The following is a 20,602-nucleotide window of genomic DNA, read 5'->3' as shown; positions in this document are numbered from 1 at the left end:
ATTAGTCCATGATTAACCATAACTAGTAATCCACATGTGCTAATGATGGATTAATTAAACTTAAAAGGGCGAGTTATGAAATTAGTTTTTAATTCGTGTTTGAAAACCCTTTCCGATATCCAATCAAACATCTGATGTGATACTAAAAAATTTTTATTTCGCGAACTAAACAAGCCCTAAACATTTCCAGTCTGAGGCTGAGGCGTATAGAACAACGAGGCTCTGGTGTTATCATCAATCGCCATACATATTGTGAATACCACGTTACCATTTACATTTCATATAACATAAATAAATAAAATAAAACAGAGCCCCTACTATGGCCTTCGTTCCTTTTCCTCTTCTTTGATCATTTTGGGCGACACCAACACCTATTAATATAAATAAATAAATAATAAATGCAACTCCCACAATCTCGCTGCAATGAGCACTGAACGGTTCAAATTCGACATCCTTTTATTGCCTCCCGATACAGTACAACAACAACAGCATCTTTCGGCTGTGACCCATTCTATGCCTCGGCTGAAGAAACTTTCAACTAACTATAAGAAACTATGTTACCGAAGTGCAGCCATTGTTACTTCCACAGCTTGACAGAGTTGTCGTGGCTCGCGGAAGCCACCATCCCTGTAATTGGTGATTGCGCCAACGCCGCGATTAGACCTTCATGAGCCTGCACTGTCATGCTCTGGTTCTTTACCATGTTCCATAGCTCCAGAGACTGCATCATTGCAATTTTCATCAGAAATAAATAAGCGACAAAGATCAAAGTCATCGGAGGCGCTGTTTTGAATTAAAACATAACTAGATTTGATCATTACAAGCGAAGCTAACATTAATTTTGTTGCATGTGGTCTATTTTGCCGCGAACCATAGATTATTAAGCCTTTCTTTTCCCAATGGTTGGCAATGAAACAGTTTTTGTGGCTGAGAAATTACGCCACTACACAAGTATGACAGTGCATGGCAAGTTGTTCCTACAACAGCTGCTTCCTAATAAAAGTAGGCTATGTTTTGCCAATAAATGACTAAGATCCATGTTTTAGAATAATTACCTGGTAGCCTCCAATAACAAGGAGATCGGTGTAGCCCGGGTGGAACACACAAGAATGAAACTTGTTTCCATTAGAGCTAACCTCATGAGTACAGTCTCCTGATGAGATTGACCAGACCTTAACTAGGTCCTGACTGACAGAAGCAAGGTATTGCCCACTGCTGTCCCAGCACACTGATTGCACTTCTGAGTTATGGCCCTGATATTGCAAACCAAACACCTTAGATTCATGATTACATATCATAACAAGATCAACAACAGGTTTCCAACTCATATAAAACAATAATTTCACTCCAAAACTGAGGGATTAGAGGTGTGCATGTGCTAGATCATAGTGCGTTGTTGAATAAGAACAGAACCTGTAGGGTATATTTTTTCCCATTTGTTTCAACATCAAATATGGAAACCACATTCTCGGTAGCAGCTGCGAGAAACTGTCCAGTGTTAGGTTGAAATCGAACTTGGGCAGTACCTCCCTGTCCAACAAAAACCAGAGTCAAACAGATGAATCTATGAATTACACAACCTTGGTTCTTTGTAAGAAAAAAAAAGCAAAAGATGTTAAGCAAATTCTAAGGAAAAAACGCCACAAACCTTCATGGCACGCATACAGCTAAGCTGAGACACATTCCAGTACCGGATTTCACCATTGCTATCACAAGAGCACAAAAGGTCCGTCTTCTTTGGATGAAAATCTAGTGATGTGATTCCAGAGCAATGACCAGCAAATGTATGCAGGGAGAAGCCAGGCTGCAAAACAAGCGGACTTTTATAATCAACACGGTACCAAATCAAGTAAATATAGAACCAACATTGAATATATACCATAGTCTCGACACACTGAACTCTTATGTGCCAAATAACTTTACAATTAGCTAATAGACCAAAACCATAATCACACATATACTATAGCTTACAGACTAGTTCGTTTGCAAATTGGTCTTGCCTTATACTGTCAATTCCAAGACAGTAGTGTCATGGTATATTTGTTATGACATATACTGCAATGATCAGTACTCTAAATGAAAGTGTGTGCCAGTCAGTACTACGGCGCAGAAAGAATTAGTGTTATGGACAGCATAACTCCAGGCATAATTGGGTAATCTCCTTCCCACTTTCACACACACAGGAAAAATCATGACTTACATCTGCAGCATTCCACAGTTTAATAGTTCTATCGAAAGATGATGTTGCCAGCTGATTAGAGTTAGGTCTGAAACGGACATCAGTGATAATGACAGCATGCTCTTCAGCAGTATACTGTGTCTGGAAAGTCTCCATGTTCCAAAGTACAGCCTAAAAGACAGCAGAAAATAAGCCACAATATTCAGAAAAGTCGGATGCTGAAAAGAAGTGCATTTACCGATACCTTCTTTTCATGTCCAGCACTAGCCAGTATCTTGCCATCTGATGAAAAATGGCAGCAAACTACTTTGCTATTGTTTGTTCGCCAACAATTTACCTCACTGAAGGTGAAACCTAAAAAACATGGAACGTTATTTCATGTAAACATGGAAACATTCAATGTTTACAGAACACACAGAACGTCAAGGATCACCTTTTGAAGCCACTGGATTAGGCTCTGCAGGACTTTTTTCAGGTGCAGCAAAAATATCCCTTGCATCTCCATCTCCATTGGCTAAGAATGATTCAACATTATCATCCAAAGAGCCCATGTCACCAAATTGTTCAAGATCATCCTGTAAGTAAACGACAGCCTTGCTTATATATCTGGCATAGAAGAATAATTACATAGATAAAGCAGTACAGTTAAATGGAAAAGAGAAGGTGCAAAACCAGGTTTGACGAGGATGGCAGTCCTGTTCCTTCCACACCATACATCATTAAGTTTTTCGGAACATGGCGCATATTGCCAGTCATTCCAAGTCCATCTCCAGGCGTATGAGTAGACGGAGTAGATGGTGGTGAATTGGTCGAAGGACCAACTGTATTTGCTGTTCCGGTACTATTTGCTGCTCCTGAAGATGTAGGTTGCTTTCTTTTTCTATTGCCCTGGAGGCCATAAATAATTATAGAATGAGAAGCATATAGAAGTAAACATGAATTGCATTGAAAGAGAGGGAAATTGCAAGTTAATCATTTGAGGGGAATTATTTTCAGCCGGAAAATCATGTTTGTGTGTGCGCGCGCACGTTGAATGGGTGAGAGAAAGGGAACGACTGAGTGAGGAAACCAAGGGGTTGTATTAGTCTATTAGAGCATGCAAAATTATGCACCATGCCGCCAAATTGGTCTCAGACATATGCAGGAAAAAACAGAAGCAAAATCCATCCGCTTAATTGATATGCCAAAAAAAGACATCATCCTTAGCAAATATGCCATTAATAACTATAATGACATAGAGTTGGATTTAGTGCTCTCAATTAAATCCCATTCACTTTAATGCCCTCTACAGTGTCTCCCTTGGAATCATTTCAGGAAAATTATTCCCAAACAGATTTTGATTTTTGAAAAAAGAATAGCAAGCTTGTAGCACAAGACCAGCATAAAATCTTCTCCTGATTTTGTCATGTCAACATTTCGATTCTATTGTGTACACCATATCTAACTAACTAAATCATTATATCTACAGAAAAAAGTAGAAAAGCTGTGCCACTGCAGTACATCATCAGCACAAAATCGTCTCAATTGGCCTTTTCAGACCAGCATTTTGATTCCATCGTGTACACTATATCAATATATTTAACTGATTCATATGCTACAGTGAACACTTATAATTTATTTACAGAAGTGCGGCAGTAGGTACAAAGAATAGTTTTGCTTGGCAGATTTATGGTTTCAACTTTTTTTTTTCTCGACCACATTTGTGGTTAAAACTTTAGGGGTAAACGCTCACATCAATTAAATTTTCTACAACAGAAGATGAATTCAGAGATTGGGCTTGGGTATACTATCAGTAGTTGGTACCTGTTGTGTTTGCTGTTGCTGTTGCTGATTATGCTGCTGCTGAAGTTGTTCCTGTGTTTGCTGAGAAGATGTCTGCTGCATGTGGGTACCTTTTAGGTATAACTAGATTTTTTTGCAAAACAAAGAAGCAGCACACTTCCAGAAGAAAAACCAACCTTCATGAGATATTCTTGGTCTGGTCTGACTTTGGGTGAACTGGATTGCATTGGGGAAGTAATGCACCCATCAGTTCCAGCAGGTTGTCCATCTTTACCATTCAACACGCTCCTGGTTAGCGCTGACAATCTTCGGGGATCCATATCCCCTAAATTGGTAGAGTTGCCAAGATTTCCCTGTGCTTGGGCTTGTGCTAAGAATTGCTGCTGCTGCTGTGGCGACATAAGTTGAAACTGCGACTGTGTTGAAAGAAATGGCTTCTGCATTTGACCACCTAAATTTGGCCGCAGTTGGTCAATTCCCTGTAAGATGATAGCACCAATATTAATCAGTAGATCCAAAATAAATGCATGAACAGATGAGGCAATTTATATTCATGAAGCTTACAGTTAGCGGCCAGCCCTTCAATGGTAGACCACTCACTCCTTGGTTTAAAACTGTTAACAGAAAAATGAATCTCAATCATTTAGCAGCAAAGAGATTTCTCAACAAAATCAGAATGGACAAAGCAAGAATAGGATATTTTTCTCCCTTGAGAACAATAGCATTTGCTTTTAATGTTTCAGAATATGCCCACAATATAGTCACCACAGAAACAACATATAAATCGATGTAGTATATAAGTTCCACGTTCACTGCATTTATTTCAGAGTGCTACTTTAGCAACAAAAGCGAACTTATATACAGAGAGGAATGGGCTGACCTCCACCACCCAATCCAGGCTTTGGCTGGATTATTCCCTGACCATATAATGATGATGGGTCCATGGGCATAGATCTTTGTGCTACACTCATGTTACCTTCACTTTTTATATCCTGTTAGAGATGATATTTGGGTCATCATTGTATACATTTAATGGACTAATGGACAAAGTAGTGAACTTAAAATACACAGCATAAATTAACCAATAAACCCACAATATTTTGCTGATTCCGAGCTTGGATTTGTTGAAGCGTCGTAGACACACTTCCAGGAGTCCCAGGTACTGATTGCCTATTTCCATAAAATATACAAATAGTGAGAATGCTGATAGCACATCAAATTCAATTTCTTCAATTTTGCTTTCACATATCAGAAAAAAATGACATGGAGGATTACCCTGAGTGATTTGTTGACGCCGACTTGAGAAGAGCCAACCTACTAGCATCAAGAAGCTGTGACCCATCAGAGTCCATGGGATGAGAGTGCTTTAAGCGCTCTTCATACATCTTGGCAGCTAAAACACTAGCCGTAGATGGTCCCAGAATGCCATCAGAGTTTAGGCCACTTATTGGACCATTAAGTGAAGGATGAGTGGCATTAGTTCGCTGCAGTTGAGCATGTCTTTGTTGTATTAGCTGCAACTGTTGCATTTGCATCTGCTGTTGATGCTCTCTTGCTTTTGTTTGCTGTGCCTATATTTCCAAAAGGAAATTTACATTGGACAAGCTAAAAAAGACATGCATGGTGATTAAAAATTTACAATTCCAAAGGTACCTCTAGGTATGCTGCTGCGATCTCAGAATGCTTCTCGTTAGTTCTTGCAATAAATATATCCCAAAAAACAGACCACCACTCAAAGAGAAACCCTCCAGGAGCATCAATTGCTGCAATACAAGAATTTACAATTATGATGCTTGAATGAATCTCCTATGAATTGAAACTAATGTAGTAAATGGGTCACAGGTAAACAGCATGCATAAGTTCTTGGAGTGACACAAATCTATATTGAATTATTAGTTCTAGGTGTTTTGCATTAAATATATTATCATCACCTAGGGTTTTTGGCATCTTTGAAGATATCCACATGCCAAAGTTGAATTGGAAGGTTCAGATGTGGTAGTTATCACATCTGAAGAACCTAGCAAAACAAAAACATACTACCTAACCCTTTTCTCACATGCCAATTTTAGTAAGTGAGAAGTTTATTTGGAATTAAAGGTGATGGTACGTTTCATGAGGATTTAAAGATTTTTGTAAATCGCATGCTGTTTTTTATGTGACAGAACTGAACCATTTAAGCTGGGAAAAGCAACTAGGGTCAAACATCATGGAGGGTTCAAAGGTGACAAATTAATGAATTATCATTTTGAGTAATGCGTGAAAGATGAAGCTAGCCCTTTTCTAACAGGCCTGGTCTTAGCGAGACGTGTATTTGGAACTAAAAGGGCAAAAGCAAAGTTTTTCTCTTTATTTTCTAAGTTTAGTTCAGCTCCCTAGTTTGGCACTGTATCAGTTGTTGACTGTATAGTACTAGTAGTCTAGAACTACCTACTACATGTGTGAGAAATATGCAAATTGTATTAGTATTACTTTGTTCTGTAGTTCTGGTCCCACTATGCACATGTATTCCTATCCATGTTAGGGCTCCTTAGGGCCACAAAATATAATGTACTCTGTATCAATTATTATTTCTCATGTCACAGAACAAAACAGTAGTTTCTAGAAAGTTAAGCATCCTGTTCTACTATACATCTGGAGTTTTACTACCAAAACTCAAAACCCTTTACAACTTTTCTAAATGTATGCATCTATTCTTATTTGAACACAGCTGACAATTTGACATAATTCAGTTCATCGAGTGCTGAAAGAAATGGCTGAACAATAGCTAAGTTAGCTAAATACCATTAATAGATCATTTCTGGCTATATATGTCAATTACATTATGATAGATATATGAAAAGAGCCACAACTAAAAAGATCTATGCGGTTTCTGCTTTTAATACATCTGTACTCCACCATCAAAATCCAATGTTGTCTACAAGCATGCATGAATGTCCAAAGCAAGCCGCCCAATCCCGCCATCCACTCAATAAGATAGTTGTTGAAACTATTATTTACTACCTCCATTTTTAATATATAACATGATTCATTATTTCCTTCAAATTTTACCTACAATATTTATTCAGTTACTTAGTTAAAGTGAAAAGAGTACCACTAGATCTGCCATCAAAAGTACTTAAGCGTGCGTTGTATGTTTTTTTAAGAAAGAAAATAAAAAACCAGGCCTCTACATCCAAAGTGGATGTACACAACTATCATGCATTGTATGTTTGCCTATATGCACAGATATTTCTAGAAAAGATGAATAGCCAAACGAATCACAAAAGTTAAATGCGTCATATATTAAAAAATGGAAGTAGCACATGACTAGCTGAATGAAAACCACGAAAGCTAGACACCCAAGTGAACCGAACACCAAGCGTCTCCATTCTCCAAGTTACTTTTCCCCCAAACATCGAAAGCTATACCCTGCATTAGCTCGAAGCTCTAACCGTGAGCACCTCTTCTTAAATTTTGAAGGAAGAAAAAGTCTCCCAAATACTTCCACGTTCCAAATTTTCTGTTCTGATTTGATCAGAAACAACCCCTGTGTGAAGATTTCAAATTTCATGGCACAAGACTCCCATTCCAGATCGAAACCCAAATTTTCGTTCCTACTAATGCTCGAAACCTGCCATCTCAAAAAAATAAAATAAAAATGGAAACCTGCCCCTCTACTTAAAATCCAGAATTTTCCTGTGGTCACAAACTCCATTTGCTATCAAAAGCTAGCAAGGCAAAAACCAAAGGGGAACCCCAAAAGGAGGCGGCTACAGAAGCAGCGGAGATGAATACCAACTGGATCGGCGGAGACCTTCCCCTCCGCCATGAACGACTTGGCCGTCGCCTGCAAATTCCGCTTCAGCAAATAGTCATAGATATACACATCAAGCCTGCACGACAAGCACCGGAAATTAATCCTAACACAACAACAAAAAATCCGCAGAAACCAGGCACCAAAAGACAGAGAAATCGCCTACATCTTATCCGCTTCCCAGTTGCTCTGCGCCATTCCGCTGCACAACCCCGAGCAAACCGAACCAAACACGACACAAATCAGCACCATAGCCAGCACAATCAGTCCTAATTCACAGCAGAACGTAGGGATCAGAGCCCACATTACCGGTTGGCCGCGATCCCGCCACTCGGCGGGCCAGGAAAATCCGCGGCGAGCGCCCGAGCGGCCAGGCGAAGCGGTGGCCTGGGGGGAGAGAGAACACCCCTCAATGACCGATAGAAAGGTGAAAAGGGGGCCCGACGAGACGACGCCCGCGCGAGCTCGGACGGGGAAACCCCCGCTGGTCAGCGTGCGCGCGCGCGCTCGCCGGAGCTCGTCGCCCGCCGCGAGCTCGAGCTCGAGCTCGGCGCGGCGCCGCTTTTGGGAGCGTGCGGCGAGAGCTCGAGGAGAGAGAGAGAGAGAGAGATCGGGAAGGAGAGAGAAAGGGGAGGGAAGGGAAGGGAAGGGAGGGGGGGGAAGAGACGGTAGTGTGGGCCCGTTTCGGCGAAAGTATCCTCTCCTCTAGTCCTTCCGCCGTGCGATGGCTATGCGCTTCTTTTTTTTATTATATTCTCTTGGGTTACGATCTCCACTGCGAGCCGTCGGATCTAAAATGGACGGATTTGGTTGGGACGGGTTGGGTCGAGTAGGTGAGTTTTTTTGCGGAGAGCCCCCTCAGGTATCCACCTCCTTCGACTTCTCGGTCCCTAATTAGTAATTACTCCTGCTTTGTGTACAGATGAGCTGTCGAGTATTGATCATAAATGATTATTTGCTGTAGATATATTACTGTAGTACTACAGATTTTGAAACCATTAATGCGTGTTTAAGGTTTGAAGTGGAAGCTATTCGATTTGAGTTAAATTTTATATGACGACGTTGGTTCAACTTTTTTTAACCAAATACTACCGGGCATCTGCCCAGCAGGCCAGTAGTGTACTACGTTGGTTCAACTTTTATTTTGATTCCTCGAAAAAAAACTTTTATTTTGATAGGTTAGTATTATGTTCATATTAGTATTAAAATAAACCTTTCTAAAATTTAGCAATAGGAGTACTAAATTTTTGGAAAATTGCTAACATCTATGACAGACTCATAAATGTGTTATTACTAAAATTCACTGAACATTAGTATTAATATTTGGTAGCAAACTAAATGTATTCATATATTTATCAATTTTACTAAAAAGGATATAATTTAAAATGACACCGATCTGAATAGGTTATTAATAATGAAAGTATCTACCATTACTAGCGCGCGCGAAGCCAAAATTTTGAGTCATGTGAAATCACCGTTGAGAGAAGAAGAGATGGGAGGGGGATGAAGAGGGAGAAGAGGAAGAGTAGAGGGAATGAAGGAGCAAGGAGATAAGTCCCCCTCTATTCATCTCTTCCTAATCCACCCCTTTGTATCAAAGAGATATTTCGATTAACCTTGACCAAACCAAGCATCTGACTGAAATACGGACTTGACTGTGTGTTGAAAATTGTGTCATGGTTACTCGATCTTCGCAGATTGGCGCCCAGCACTCCGTCTCCGATTCCAAGCCGCGTGTGCATTCATCGTGTCTCCGACTCGCATTCTGTCTCTCAGGCCATAAAGCCAGCGCCGCCCCCGTTGCTCGTCATCCTGTCAACCAAAGCTCCTTGCACGTCAAAAGTCAAAATTGTGTCAAAAGCAAGCACTCCCGCCTTGCCGGTTTCACCCGCCCATGACGACGACACGCGACGAGCGGATTTGAGCCAGCCGGGACGACGGAGATGGCGTCGACGGCGGCGGCAGTGTGGACGCCACTGTACCCGGGGTTCCTGTACGATCCGGCTAGGTTCCGGTCCATGATCACGAAGGAGGGATTCGTGTACGACCCCGTCTTCCGCTTCGAGACAAAGGACGGCGCCGTCGGCGGGCTCCTCCTCCACTACGACGAGCGCGGATTCCGCGTCGGGCCGGTCCCGAGTTTTCAGGGCCCCGGTGCGAATCTAAACATAGAGGCCCTTAACATAATAGTAGTAGTAGTAGTAGATATATGAGTTATTGCCGTAAAAGTTTAATTAAATTGCATTCATAAATAATATTGATATAAAAAAATTCTATTTATTACCTTAAAAATGTATTTTTCTCGCTACCCGATGCATACTTTATCAATGACATGGCCTAATAATTGAAAAAAAAAGGAACTACACTAAAAATTATAAATCTAAATTTAAAATCTTACCAATTAGTTGATCGTAATTTGCAAGCGTTTGAGTGTGCACCACAAGTCTATACCTAATAAAAAAATTCGTAAGGCTTTCGTGAGGTTTTTTCGTCCGTCGGCGGTTTCCTGAACGCACACGCGGTTTTTTTGCCATCCGGTTTTTTCGTGGTTTTCTAACCCGGTTTTTTTTCGTCGTTTTTTCTGTCCGGTTTTTCTGGGCCGTCTGGTTTTTTCACGGTTTTCCTGGTCCATTTTTTCGTTGATTTTTTCTATCCGGTTTTTTTTTGCGGTTTTCTACCCTGTTTTTTTTCGGCTGTCCGGTTTTTTTTTACCGTGGTTTTCTTTTTTTCCATCCGATTGGGTTGAAGCACAAATTTAGTAGGATACAAATACATGACTCAGAAATTACAAAGGCCAAATAGAGTCGGGAACAATTAGATGGCCCAAAAATTGCATACAGTCCAATGATAGAAATTACATACCGAATTACATACAGAATCCAACTATTGAAATTACATGTCCAAGTAGAATACAAACATCTTATCAACCTATACAAAAAACTGAAATCACATATCACAAATAAGACTCATATGCACCCAAAATTTGGTGTGGATACTGAGCAATCTCTCACTCGGCACTAATATATGCCCCCAAATTTGTTATTTTTTTCAAAGTGAGCAATTTCTGGTTCAACGTGATACTAAATCTACGTTTATGATGGACGCAGGTAATTCTTTAGCCCTTAATGATGCACATATTAAGAATTGTATTTATTTTTTGGCATAACTTTTGGAACAATCACAATTGAATCTAGATATTTAATTATTCGTCTGCTCTCATAGACTGGAATTTGTAAATTATTCTTCTACTTCCTGCTCACTACTTTCCCACCTTTTACCTAAATTATTGAGTAAATTCAGACAAAATCAATTACATATAGCAAGCATTAGCAGCAATTATTTTTCACTCTTAACATACACACAAATGAAAAGGTTAGAACCAGATTAATTTTTTTTAGAATGATCCAACTTTGCATCAACTCTGCCAGGTCAAATGTAGTAGGAGCAAGAACAACTACTACACTATATGCAATTCTAATATGAAATAAAGACAAACAGTGGCATGCAAAATACTCAATACATATGCATCATGCATCCATATCAAGTTGTTCTGAGATTGCTTCCATGATTGCGTGGTGGCACTCAAAATCACAGCTAACTAAGTGCAGTTTAGAGGTATTATCAATGTTTGCACAAATCAGTATGATAAGTATCATTTAGTGGTTGAACATCCACACCCACATAATAGTATAGATCTTAGTGTCCACACAAGCTAGAAGTACTTACTTCAGTACGAGTAGTAGTATCATTTAGAGGTTGACTATCCATATGACCACATCCACTGAACAATGCAGACCATGAAACATCATGCAACACAAACAAGCAGGAAGGAGTTGAGGTTGAGAGACCGTAAAACTTACATATTTCCAACTGGCGGCAGCGCAAAACACCTACCATATGCTTCTCCACTCCCAAAGTTCATGTCCGCCATTGAAAATAAACTTCTACAGGAATCAACATAGGAAAATGATTAGCACAATAAGATACCATTCAATGTTGGAATATCATATTAGTGTCAAAATAATGAAGTGATCTAATCTCCTGCAGCTCAATAAAACGAACAAAAACAGCTGTAAAAACGTAAGACATCAATCAGTAATATAATTGAGCACCACAGAGTAGATCATCATGAAAACCTTAGAATGCCCCCAGAAATAAAGGGATAGAAAGGAAAGCAGAGGCCCTCGCGGAAAGATAAAAGAAAATGAAAAGCACAGCTGGCTTAAACGAATAGACAGAGTAGGACCACGAGAGGTCATTTTTTACGTAAGGAATAGGCTCTAGGAAAGCTGCCTGGAAAAGTAGGAATGGAAGCAGAATGCTTACCGGCTTCGGAAGATAGGACTGCGAGACTTGGACATGAAGGAGAGTTCCCGCTATTCCATAGGGATTTGACAGATTCTCATACACCAATATGGCCTTCTAGCTAGAACAGACACATCATGCAGACCTTCTGGTCAGAGAGATAAATTACTTGAGAATCAAGCAAGTAAACTAATTATTTAACATAATGTAAACTAATTATTTGTTTTTACCAGTACATAATCTCCTAATCAATATCTTGCTAGATAAATATACTTTGCATGCTATTCTTTTAGATAGAACACCTAAAGGTCTCTTCTAATTTTGCTATTTTTGGTTGAGTTTTGATCTCCTGAACTTTGTTAATGTTTCAAAAGTTAGTGTTTTGTCACTATAAACTTGATGGAATTCTGCTTTGTGATAGAACCTTGAAATCTATTATATATCATGTAGATCAGTCATTCTATTCTTAATGGCCTAAACTTATTGTGCACGCAGAGATCCTCGCGTTATTGTTTTATTATTTAAATACATTATGTTTTCTTAATTGTGAAGCTTTTTAATTCATCGAAAAGACATATAAGATTACCCATGTGTGTAGAGTTTAAATTACAATCCACAGGTACCACCTAGGTTTATATTCATCTCAGTATTCCATAAGTCGTAGAGCTACAAACCAATGAAATCAAATTAACTAACTGTTCTGTTTTTTTTTAAAAAAAAAACTACTCTTATGCAGTATAAAAACTACTAGAATACAAAAGCAATCTTAAAAAACATATATACTGGAAGGTGAGATATAACTTGTGCGTGTGTGTATGTTGTGCGGGGAATAAAAAATGAATAACAGGAGTTAAAAGACTTAGAATGAGATTTACTGATTTAATTTGCAATATCAACAATTCAAATTAAGCATCGGAAACTTCCGCGTACCTGTCAGACATTGTACGCCGCAATCAACCATCAAACACCCTATAAACAGCTTCTCTCTGCATAGCAGCATAGTGCATATGCAATTAGGTTGTCCAGCAAAAATAAGACAATTATTCAGTTACATACTACTGAGAAGTAATAGGAACAAGCAAATACTGAAAAGTAGCAAAGGAGCGAGTCTTGAGGCCACAAGGAGCCTTCATTGTGTTACCATGCATCGGGTCGGTAACCCATGTTACTATCTGGACAGCAACATGAACAGCACGTATGAGGTGAGGGAGTTTCACTCTAATGTTTTCAGGTAATGCTTGCTCATAGGGAAGAAGAAGGCACTCATGTGATGTCCAGAATTCTGTTGTCATAATAGGGTGATCCATAGTGAGTCCATCAGCTGCCATGAACCACAAAGCTTCATCAACTCAGTGAGCCAACTCCATGTACCTGTTCAACATTGTACAAGAAATGCAGTGGTCAGCATATGCCTGTGGCTTTAATGAATTAAATGAATCAATTCATCTGAGAAACATTCAATGAAGAGTTGGAGACAGTTTAAGATCAAGATAACCACCTGTCACCCTGTTCACTATGCTATGTTCCAAATTAATCAGCATGGAAATACACTGGTGTTCCGCAATTCCCCCATTTCAAAAACAGAATTGCTCCAATGCAAGATGATCCCAAGATTTCACATGAATAACATGATATATTATCTTAAAAATGAAAATTACCATAGGCGTCAGTGGCTGGAACTGACGGCGAATCAAGGACATCAGTCACTGGCAGGCACGGGGCAGGCGAGCTCTCAAACTCGGCGGGCCGCAGCCAGGCCTTGAGAGCCGACTGGACGACCAGAAGAAGCACCAACGGGACGTCGAGCCGGACATTCGTCCACTGTACCAGATCCTGAGAAATCCAACAAAACAAACACCAATCAGACCAAATAGTGATCATGGAGGACATCACGAGACAAGAAAAACCCACCGGATCCGGCATCCACGACTCGCTCAGCCTCCCCCCGTCTTCGACCACTCCCTCCGCCTAAAGGCCAAAGCCGCCCCAATCCGCTCGGCACCGAACTGCATCGTTGTGGCAGCTCAATCCACCGTTGGGGAGCTCGATCTGCTATCGGCGTCGACTGATTCGCCACCCAACGCCGACGACGGCTGGACCGAGCTCAGGGGAGGTGGATCTGTCGTCGGCAAGCTCAGAGAAGGCCGATCCATCGCCAGCGAGTTCGGGGGAGTTGGATCCATCGCCGGTGGGCTCGGTGGAGGGACAAGGAGGGGGAGCGGCGGAGAGGGAGTGGCGCCGTCGGTGGGTGGTCGAGGAGGGAGAGCAGCAGATGAGAGGAGAGAAAACCAAGAGGAAAGAGCAGAAAAAGGAAGACGGCGGATTCATCGAGAGCAGCTGAGCAGGAGGAGAAGTGGGGAAAGTGATGGGGAGCGGTTTTTTTACATGTCCCTGCCAGTGTCTAAGAGAGTGAGATGGGAGGATAAGAACAGAGTATCGTGTATAGAGATAAATTGAGAATGGAAGAACCGAGAGGTCCGAGACTGCTCTGCTGCTGCTTTCTTATCCCTTCCCTGTCACTCTGCTTCCATAGTTTTAATTTCTGTTTTTTTTCTCTACGTCTAATCTGCTTCTTATTTTTTTCGATATTTGACAATGTGATTTATAAATGGAAAACAATACTCCCATTGAAAAAATAATAACACTGATTTTCATAATTTGGCTATGCCATTAGCTTTCATAATTATGATATATAGTTTAATTTTTACGTCAACACAAATTTAATTTAGTTTTTATCTATTGCAACACGAGGCAACTATGTGGATCCACGGATATTGTGTGTGGTGCATAATGCAGACAATATACGAACAATAACGGATAATTCAAAAATCAATAATTTTAAGTAAGTAATTATTTTCTTTCCGTCATCCGCAAAACACGATATATTACAGTCCAAGCACCATCTCAATTTTGTAAATAATATCATGCGCTTGCCATGTGAGAGTTGATAGAGAGCGCGTTATGACAATATGAGTATATCAAAATGGGACAGTGTTTTATATCCGTTCTTGAAATATTTATTACATTTAAACGTTCTTTTTACCCGTAGCGAAGCACGGGCATTTTACTAGTAAATCGAAAATATATACACACTAGGTGCAGTTTTATGCCTTCCTCGGTTCGTCCAAGTATCCAACAATCGGTCCAACTGAATTTACCTTGCACAGGACAGCAAAATGCACGGCTACTGAACATCAGTACATACTTACATGGCAACAGCCAACAGATTACATATAGAATCAGTTACAATCTTTCAATTTTTCATAAGGCGATGGCAAATTGGCAATGGACCAATGGTGTTGGCGTGTTGCTGCTGCTCACCTGATGGCTGTGCCTCAGCGCCTCGCGCGGAAGAGGAAGCCCGCCGTGGATGGCTGATGCGTCGGCGTGGGCGACGGACGACAACGCGGCGCCGATGCGGTCTGCGGCTGTGGCTGCGGGATGAATGCGCGATGTGATTTTGCGTGAGCGTGAGGACGTGGGCGGCGGCTAACGCGCGTCAATCGGAAACCCTCGCGTCTTCTGTTCCGCCTCAGCGTCTCATCGTCTGCATGGCCTGTTGGGCCAACCACGGCAGGGGGTGGCCTGGGGGTGGGGTGGGGCCCCTACGATACGGGGGCCCGGAGCGGCCGCACTGCTCGTCCCCCGTCAGGGCCGGCCCTGCCGTCGAGGCGGAGGAGGACGTCGCCAGCTTCTGCGCCAGAGTGAACGCCCTCCAGGGAGAGGAGGCGGCCGCGCGCGCGCTCGCGTCTCGCCACAGCGGTGACGACGTCGTCGAGACCGAAGAGGAGGTGGGCAGCGATGAGGACGACGCGTTGACAGAGGAAGGCTTCAGCCACATCATCGGCTTAGCCGAAGAGCTCCTTGAGGACGACGACGAGACGAGCTCGAGCTAGGCCCGGTTCATGGACGCCGCATAGTTGCTGTGCTCTATAAGCTTCACGTGCAGTGCAGTCTTATGGAGATCGAGCTAGTCGGGTTGATGTACTGATGTTAGAGGACGAAGACGACGTGGCGAAACACTGAAGCCGTCATTAGGATTTGAGCATTTTTACTGTCCTTGAGGCTGTGCAGTACCAAATCGTGACCGTTGATCAGGTCTCATCGGACGGTCAAAAATCATCTGTACCTCATGGTACCACACCTCTGCCTTGAAGTGGTACCGTGGGTGGGAGGGTAGTTATGTACTTTCGCGTCTATTCCGCATCACGCACGCAGCATCCCTTCCTTCTCTGTTTACTTCTCTGTTTGGCGAGAGAACAGAAGCCGCGTATTCGACGGGCTAGAGCAGCGAGAGAAAGAAACCCTAGAATGCATGGCGGCGATAGATGGCGGCGGGAGTAGGTTGGACTGGCGACCCGATGGTGGCCTAGATCGGGTAGCCCCGGCGAATCGTCAACGGCGGCGGGCGCGGCAGTCTGGATGCGACGGCTGCGCTGCATTGGCGGCGGCGGCGATTCGTCGGCGATGGCGGGCATGGCTGTCTGGATGCGACGGCTGTGCTGCATCGGTGGCGGTGGCGATTCGTCAGGGTCGGAGGGCAACGGCCTCGATGCGACGGCGGCGCTGCATCGGCGGGAGGCCGGCGATGGTTGGATGCGGATGAAACTGATGAAATTCAAGGATAAGCGAGCAACCTTCACAACTGGATGGAATGCTTTGGTTGGAGCCAATCTTTTCGAGCAAGCTGATGTTTGTGTGTTTCTGTTCACTGAAGTTCCGATGTAATATGTGTTCCGATGTAATATGTCTATCAGTCAATTCTAGTGGTATGGTTTGCATAATTGATGCCCCTGTTTGTGTGCATTTTGTATGGATGCTTCTTGCGAGATTTATTACTGGTGCATGCTTACTGATTATTTGTTACTAGTGGATGCTATCTGCGGAACTGAAGTTGGTGTTGCTGAGATGAAATACACATATATGCTGCTGAATTGACTGTGTCACAATTGCAGTTTGCCTGAATTTATTGCTCCTCTTGCTGGAATTATTGCTACAAATTTAAATTTGCTGCTTGGTACTGCTTTTTGATGCTGAAAACTGAAAATTGCTGGCACTGCTGCTTCTTGAACAGAGATCAAACTTAGACCAACAAGATTCAAGTACTTACTTTATGAAAGTTGTACAAGATACAAACAACAATGGTTGAAACAACTTATGCACACGGCATACAATGTAAATTCAGCTCAAACTTAGACAAACAACAACATCATACAGCATATTTGTTCTGCTACCAACACCTTCCACTGTACACGGCACAGTGAACCTGCCAAATAATTTACCACCTTCATAACTTCTTCAACCATAAAATGTACCAACAAATAACAAATCCAGATGAAGCACATTTCAAATTTAGTTCTTATTACGACAGAGTCCACACCAGATGGTGGAAAAGATGCCGGAGTCTTCGGGGTGGCTACGACGGCGGATGGGACGGGGTGGAGGCGGCGATGTTGATGCGCCTGCGACGGCGGATGCAGCGGGTGGAGGCGGCGACGTCTATGCGGCGGCGTTGAAGCCACGGCGGCCGTGGCGGGGTTGATGCGACGGCTGCTCGGCGGCCTCGATGCGACGGCGGCCGCGGCGGCCTCGATACGACGGCGGCAGACGCGTGTGCGACGCACAGCCGCGGCGGCCTCGATGCGACGGAGGCTGAAGCTTGTGTGACGCGTGGCCGCGGCGGCCATGATGCGACGGCGGCCGGAGATGAGGTAGAAGGTAGGAGACGGGAACAGGGTATCGCTATTGGTTGAGTGGGCGGTGATTTGCGGCGCCTTAACTTTATTTAGTCCGATCATACCCCTTCTAAATCAACGGTTAGATTAGATTGTTACCTTATGGTCCCTCGTACTTCATAGTACCTCATGGTACTCCCTTAAAGATGGGAAAGATGCTCTTAGGATTTAAGACAATTTTGTAGCTCCTGCGGCAGATCACAAGATTGTGTTCGCGCCAGTATCTAATCTAGGATGTTCTGCTCAGATTAGTTAACTCTTGATTGATGTAAGCTGCAGATCACTTGGATTTGTAGTACGTTGTGTTGCAAATCTATCTATGTAATGGAATAACTATCTCACTTAACCTTTGCAGTATGCAAAACTTGGTGATTGAGATATCATCAGTTGCTTTCTTTTCTGAGGAATTACGTGCTGGTTAACTGGTTTCTTTCTTCACACAATCGATGCTCGAGTCGAGAGTACGCCCACGTGCTCAATTGCAGAATTGCTCATAATCTCTCTCTTTTTTTTTTTTGAACGGAGAATTGCTCATAATCTGCAGGAATAAGTTCACTTTGGGTCTCTTTATTTTTTATCCAGTCCGATTTTCGTCCTTGACTGCAAAACCGGGTATGATCCGTCCCCCAACTTACGAAAACCGGGCAAACGTGGTCCCTCAGCGGTTTTGGCTGACGTGGCGCATACGTGGCTTGTTTGACTAGGTCTCCGTCCCACGTGGCATTGACGTGGCGTTTACGTGACAATTATATCTCAGAAAAATAATAAAAAACGTGGCTGCAAAAAAAATAATTTTAAAATAGTGTGGGCCATGTGGGCCCCACATGTCAGTCTCACTCCTCTCTTCTTCCCTCTCCCTTCTCTCTCTTCTTCCCTTTCCCTCTCTCTTTCTCTTTCTCAGGCAGAGGACGGCGCGGGTGGGCGGCGGAGCAGGCGAGCTCCGGCGGCGGCGGCGGGCGTGGTCGGCGCCGCCGCTCCGCGTGAAGGCGAGCAGCGCGGCGGCGCCCTGGAAGACGCCATCGACGTCGCCATCCATGTCGCCGCCGCCGACCACCCGGACGCCCTCCGCGCGCGCCGGTACGGCATTGCCAAGCGCCTCTACACCGCGCTCGTCATCCTTCCGCCGCCGCTCCACAAGCCGTCTATGCCGCGCTCTCCCCTCCCGACGCCATGCTCCGCCTCCTCGCCTCCCTCCCCTGCGCCCCCAATTCCTTCATGCTCAACACCACGCTCCGTGCCCTCGCCTCCTCCCCCGACCCGGCCTCCGCCCTCAGCTTCTTCTCCCTGTCCGCCGCGACAGCGGCAGCAGCGGCGGCGGCGGCTCGTACTCGCCTCACTCCCTCCCGGGCACGCGCGTATGGGAAAGGGGAAGAGGAACGAAGGAGCTAGAGCCGTGCCGAGCTCCCTCCTCTCCCGCCGGCGAGCTAGAAGGGCGGCGGACGGCTAGGCGAGCTCCCTGGCCTACCGGCGAGCGCGCGGGCGTCACTCCCTCCTCTCCCGCCGGCGCCGCTCCTGTGCGTCAGCCATCCGTGTGCGGTCCGTGCGAGGCGCCGCTCCGGGCGTGCAGGCTTCCGCGCGCCTCCTTCCTCGCTCGCCGTCGCCCTCCCTTCCACTGGTAAGTGATTCGCTCTGCTCCATGTGCGTGCGTGGCTTCGAGTTCGAGATGGCGAATTTGAGTAAACTCCGGAGCTCTTGAACTTTTGAAATTGGTTCGGATTCTGCGTGCCTTGTTCTTAATCGAGTGTGGTTTCAATGTACGCGTGTGTTTCTGGAAGTTCGGTGGATTGGAGGAAGGGAATTGGTTTGAACTTTGAACTAACTTGGAGTTCCTCGGTTGGATTTGAGCATCTGTGATGAAGCAGTGGAGAATTGTCTCATGAATTGCTTGTCTGTGTTTGCATTGCGGTGATTTGAACCTTGCTGCTGTGATTTCAGTTTGGTTATTAGGCGATCGCAACATAACCCAGTGAAGCCGTTCTGGTGCTGCTGTTTGAATCCTCTAGCTCTGGATTGTGGTTAACTCTTCCATTCTGTCGCATTTGGCCATCTGAATTGCCTGTTCTGTTTGCGTTTCTGCATTGCAGTATGTGAATCTCGTTGCTGTGAACTCAACTTGGTTTGAAGCGATCGATCGTGGTCACAACTTAATCCATCTGTTGCGCAAGAGAGAGATGGCCGCCCCTGCCCCACGCGCCTCGCGCGCCGCCACGCGCGCCATCGCCCGCCGCCGGCCATGCGCTGTCCGTCGCCCGCGCCGCCTACCGCCGCCGCGCCGCCCGTCGTGCTGGACGCCGCCCGGCGAGAGGAGGGAGCAGAGAGATGGGGAGAGCCAGAGAGAGGAGGAAGAAGAGGATAGGATTTGGTCATTTGGGAATGACATGTGGGGCCCATGTGGGCCCTACCATATTTATTTTTTTAGCTGACATGTGAGACCCATCATTTTTAAATTATTTTTTCTATGGTTAAATTGTGGGCCCACGATTTTTATTATTTTTTGAAGATATAATTGCCACATCAGCGCCACATCAATGCCACGTGGGACGGAGAACTAGTCAAACAAGCCACGTAGACGTCACGTCAGCCAAAACCACCTTCAAAACCGCCGAGGGATCTTGTGCCCGGTTTTCGAAAGTTGGGGGACAGGTTGTACCCGGTTTTGCGGTCGAGGGACGGAAATCGGATTGGGCGACAAATAGAGGGACCTAAAGTGAACTTATTCCTAATCTGCAGCCACAAGCGCAACCACCGGGCCAGATTCCACTCCACATGGGCCTTTTAGTGCCTACCACTCGTGGGCCGTTGAACATC

At 44.0% G+C, this 20,602-nt stretch overlaps 1 protein-coding gene and 1 non-coding gene across 5 annotated transcripts; one reads left to right on the top strand and one right to left on the bottom strand.

Moving 5' to 3' along the window:
• Window positions 1–205: 205 nt before the first annotated feature.
• On the bottom strand, window positions 206–8,386 carry LOC4336368 (transcriptional corepressor LEUNIG_HOMOLOG). Of its 4 annotated transcripts, none has more exons than XM_015781471.3 (18): window positions 8,059–8,386; window positions 7,921–7,956; window positions 7,736–7,833; window positions 5,615–5,724; window positions 5,237–5,532; window positions 5,056–5,131; window positions 4,842–4,953; window positions 4,526–4,575; window positions 4,138–4,440; window positions 3,983–4,057; window positions 2,852–3,067; window positions 2,613–2,754; window positions 2,424–2,533; window positions 2,201–2,350; window positions 1,649–1,804; window positions 1,414–1,530; window positions 1,056–1,253; window positions 206–721 (listed from the first exon to the last, which is right to left on the bottom strand). In XM_015781471.3, exons 2-18 carry the CDS (start codon window positions 7,950–7,952, stop codon window positions 578–580), a joined length of 2,385 nt encoding a protein of 794 aa, XP_015636957.1. In that variant the 5' UTR covers window positions 7,953–7,956; window positions 8,059–8,386; the 3' UTR covers window positions 206–577. The 4 variants fall into 4 exon arrangements, with proteins under 4 accessions (XP_015636957.1, XP_066165547.1, XP_015636956.1 ...); XM_066309450.1 differs by having other exon boundaries at window positions 3,983–4,054; XM_015781470.3 differs by having other exon boundaries at window positions 8,064–8,386.
• Window positions 8,387–18,664: 10,278 nt separating this feature from the next.
• Window positions 18,665–20,284, top strand: LOC4336366 (uncharacterized). Its single transcript, XR_010741004.1, has 2 exons — window positions 18,665–19,409; window positions 19,879–20,284. It is a non-coding gene; the product is annotated as an uncharacterized protein (transcript).
• Window positions 20,285–20,602: the final 318 nt, after the last annotated feature.

Source organism: Oryza sativa, chromosome 4 (assembly GCF_034140825.1).
Source record: "Oryza sativa Japonica Group chromosome 4, ASM3414082v1".
NCBI lineage: Eukaryota > Viridiplantae > Streptophyta > Magnoliopsida > Poales > Poaceae > Oryza > Oryza sativa.
The sequence above is the reverse complement of the archived record's forward strand: the minus strand, read 5'-3'. Positions and strand labels throughout refer to the sequence as shown.

What these genes read in the sequence shown, in the direction of transcription:
- LOC4336368 (XM_015781471.3), bottom strand. Translation starts at nt 7,952, where the DNA reads ATGGCGCAGAGCAACTGGGAAGCGGATAAGAT. An exon ending in TCGCAGCAGCATACCTAGAG is followed by an intron (nt 5,533 to 5,614) that starts GTACCTTTGGAA and finishes TTGGAAATATAG; the next exon opens with GCACAGCAAACAAAAGCAAG. An exon ending in TGAAGGGCTGGCCGCTAACT is followed by an intron (nt 4,441 to 4,525) that starts GTAAGCTTCATG and finishes ATCATCTTACAG; the next exon opens with GGAATTGACCAACTGCGGCC.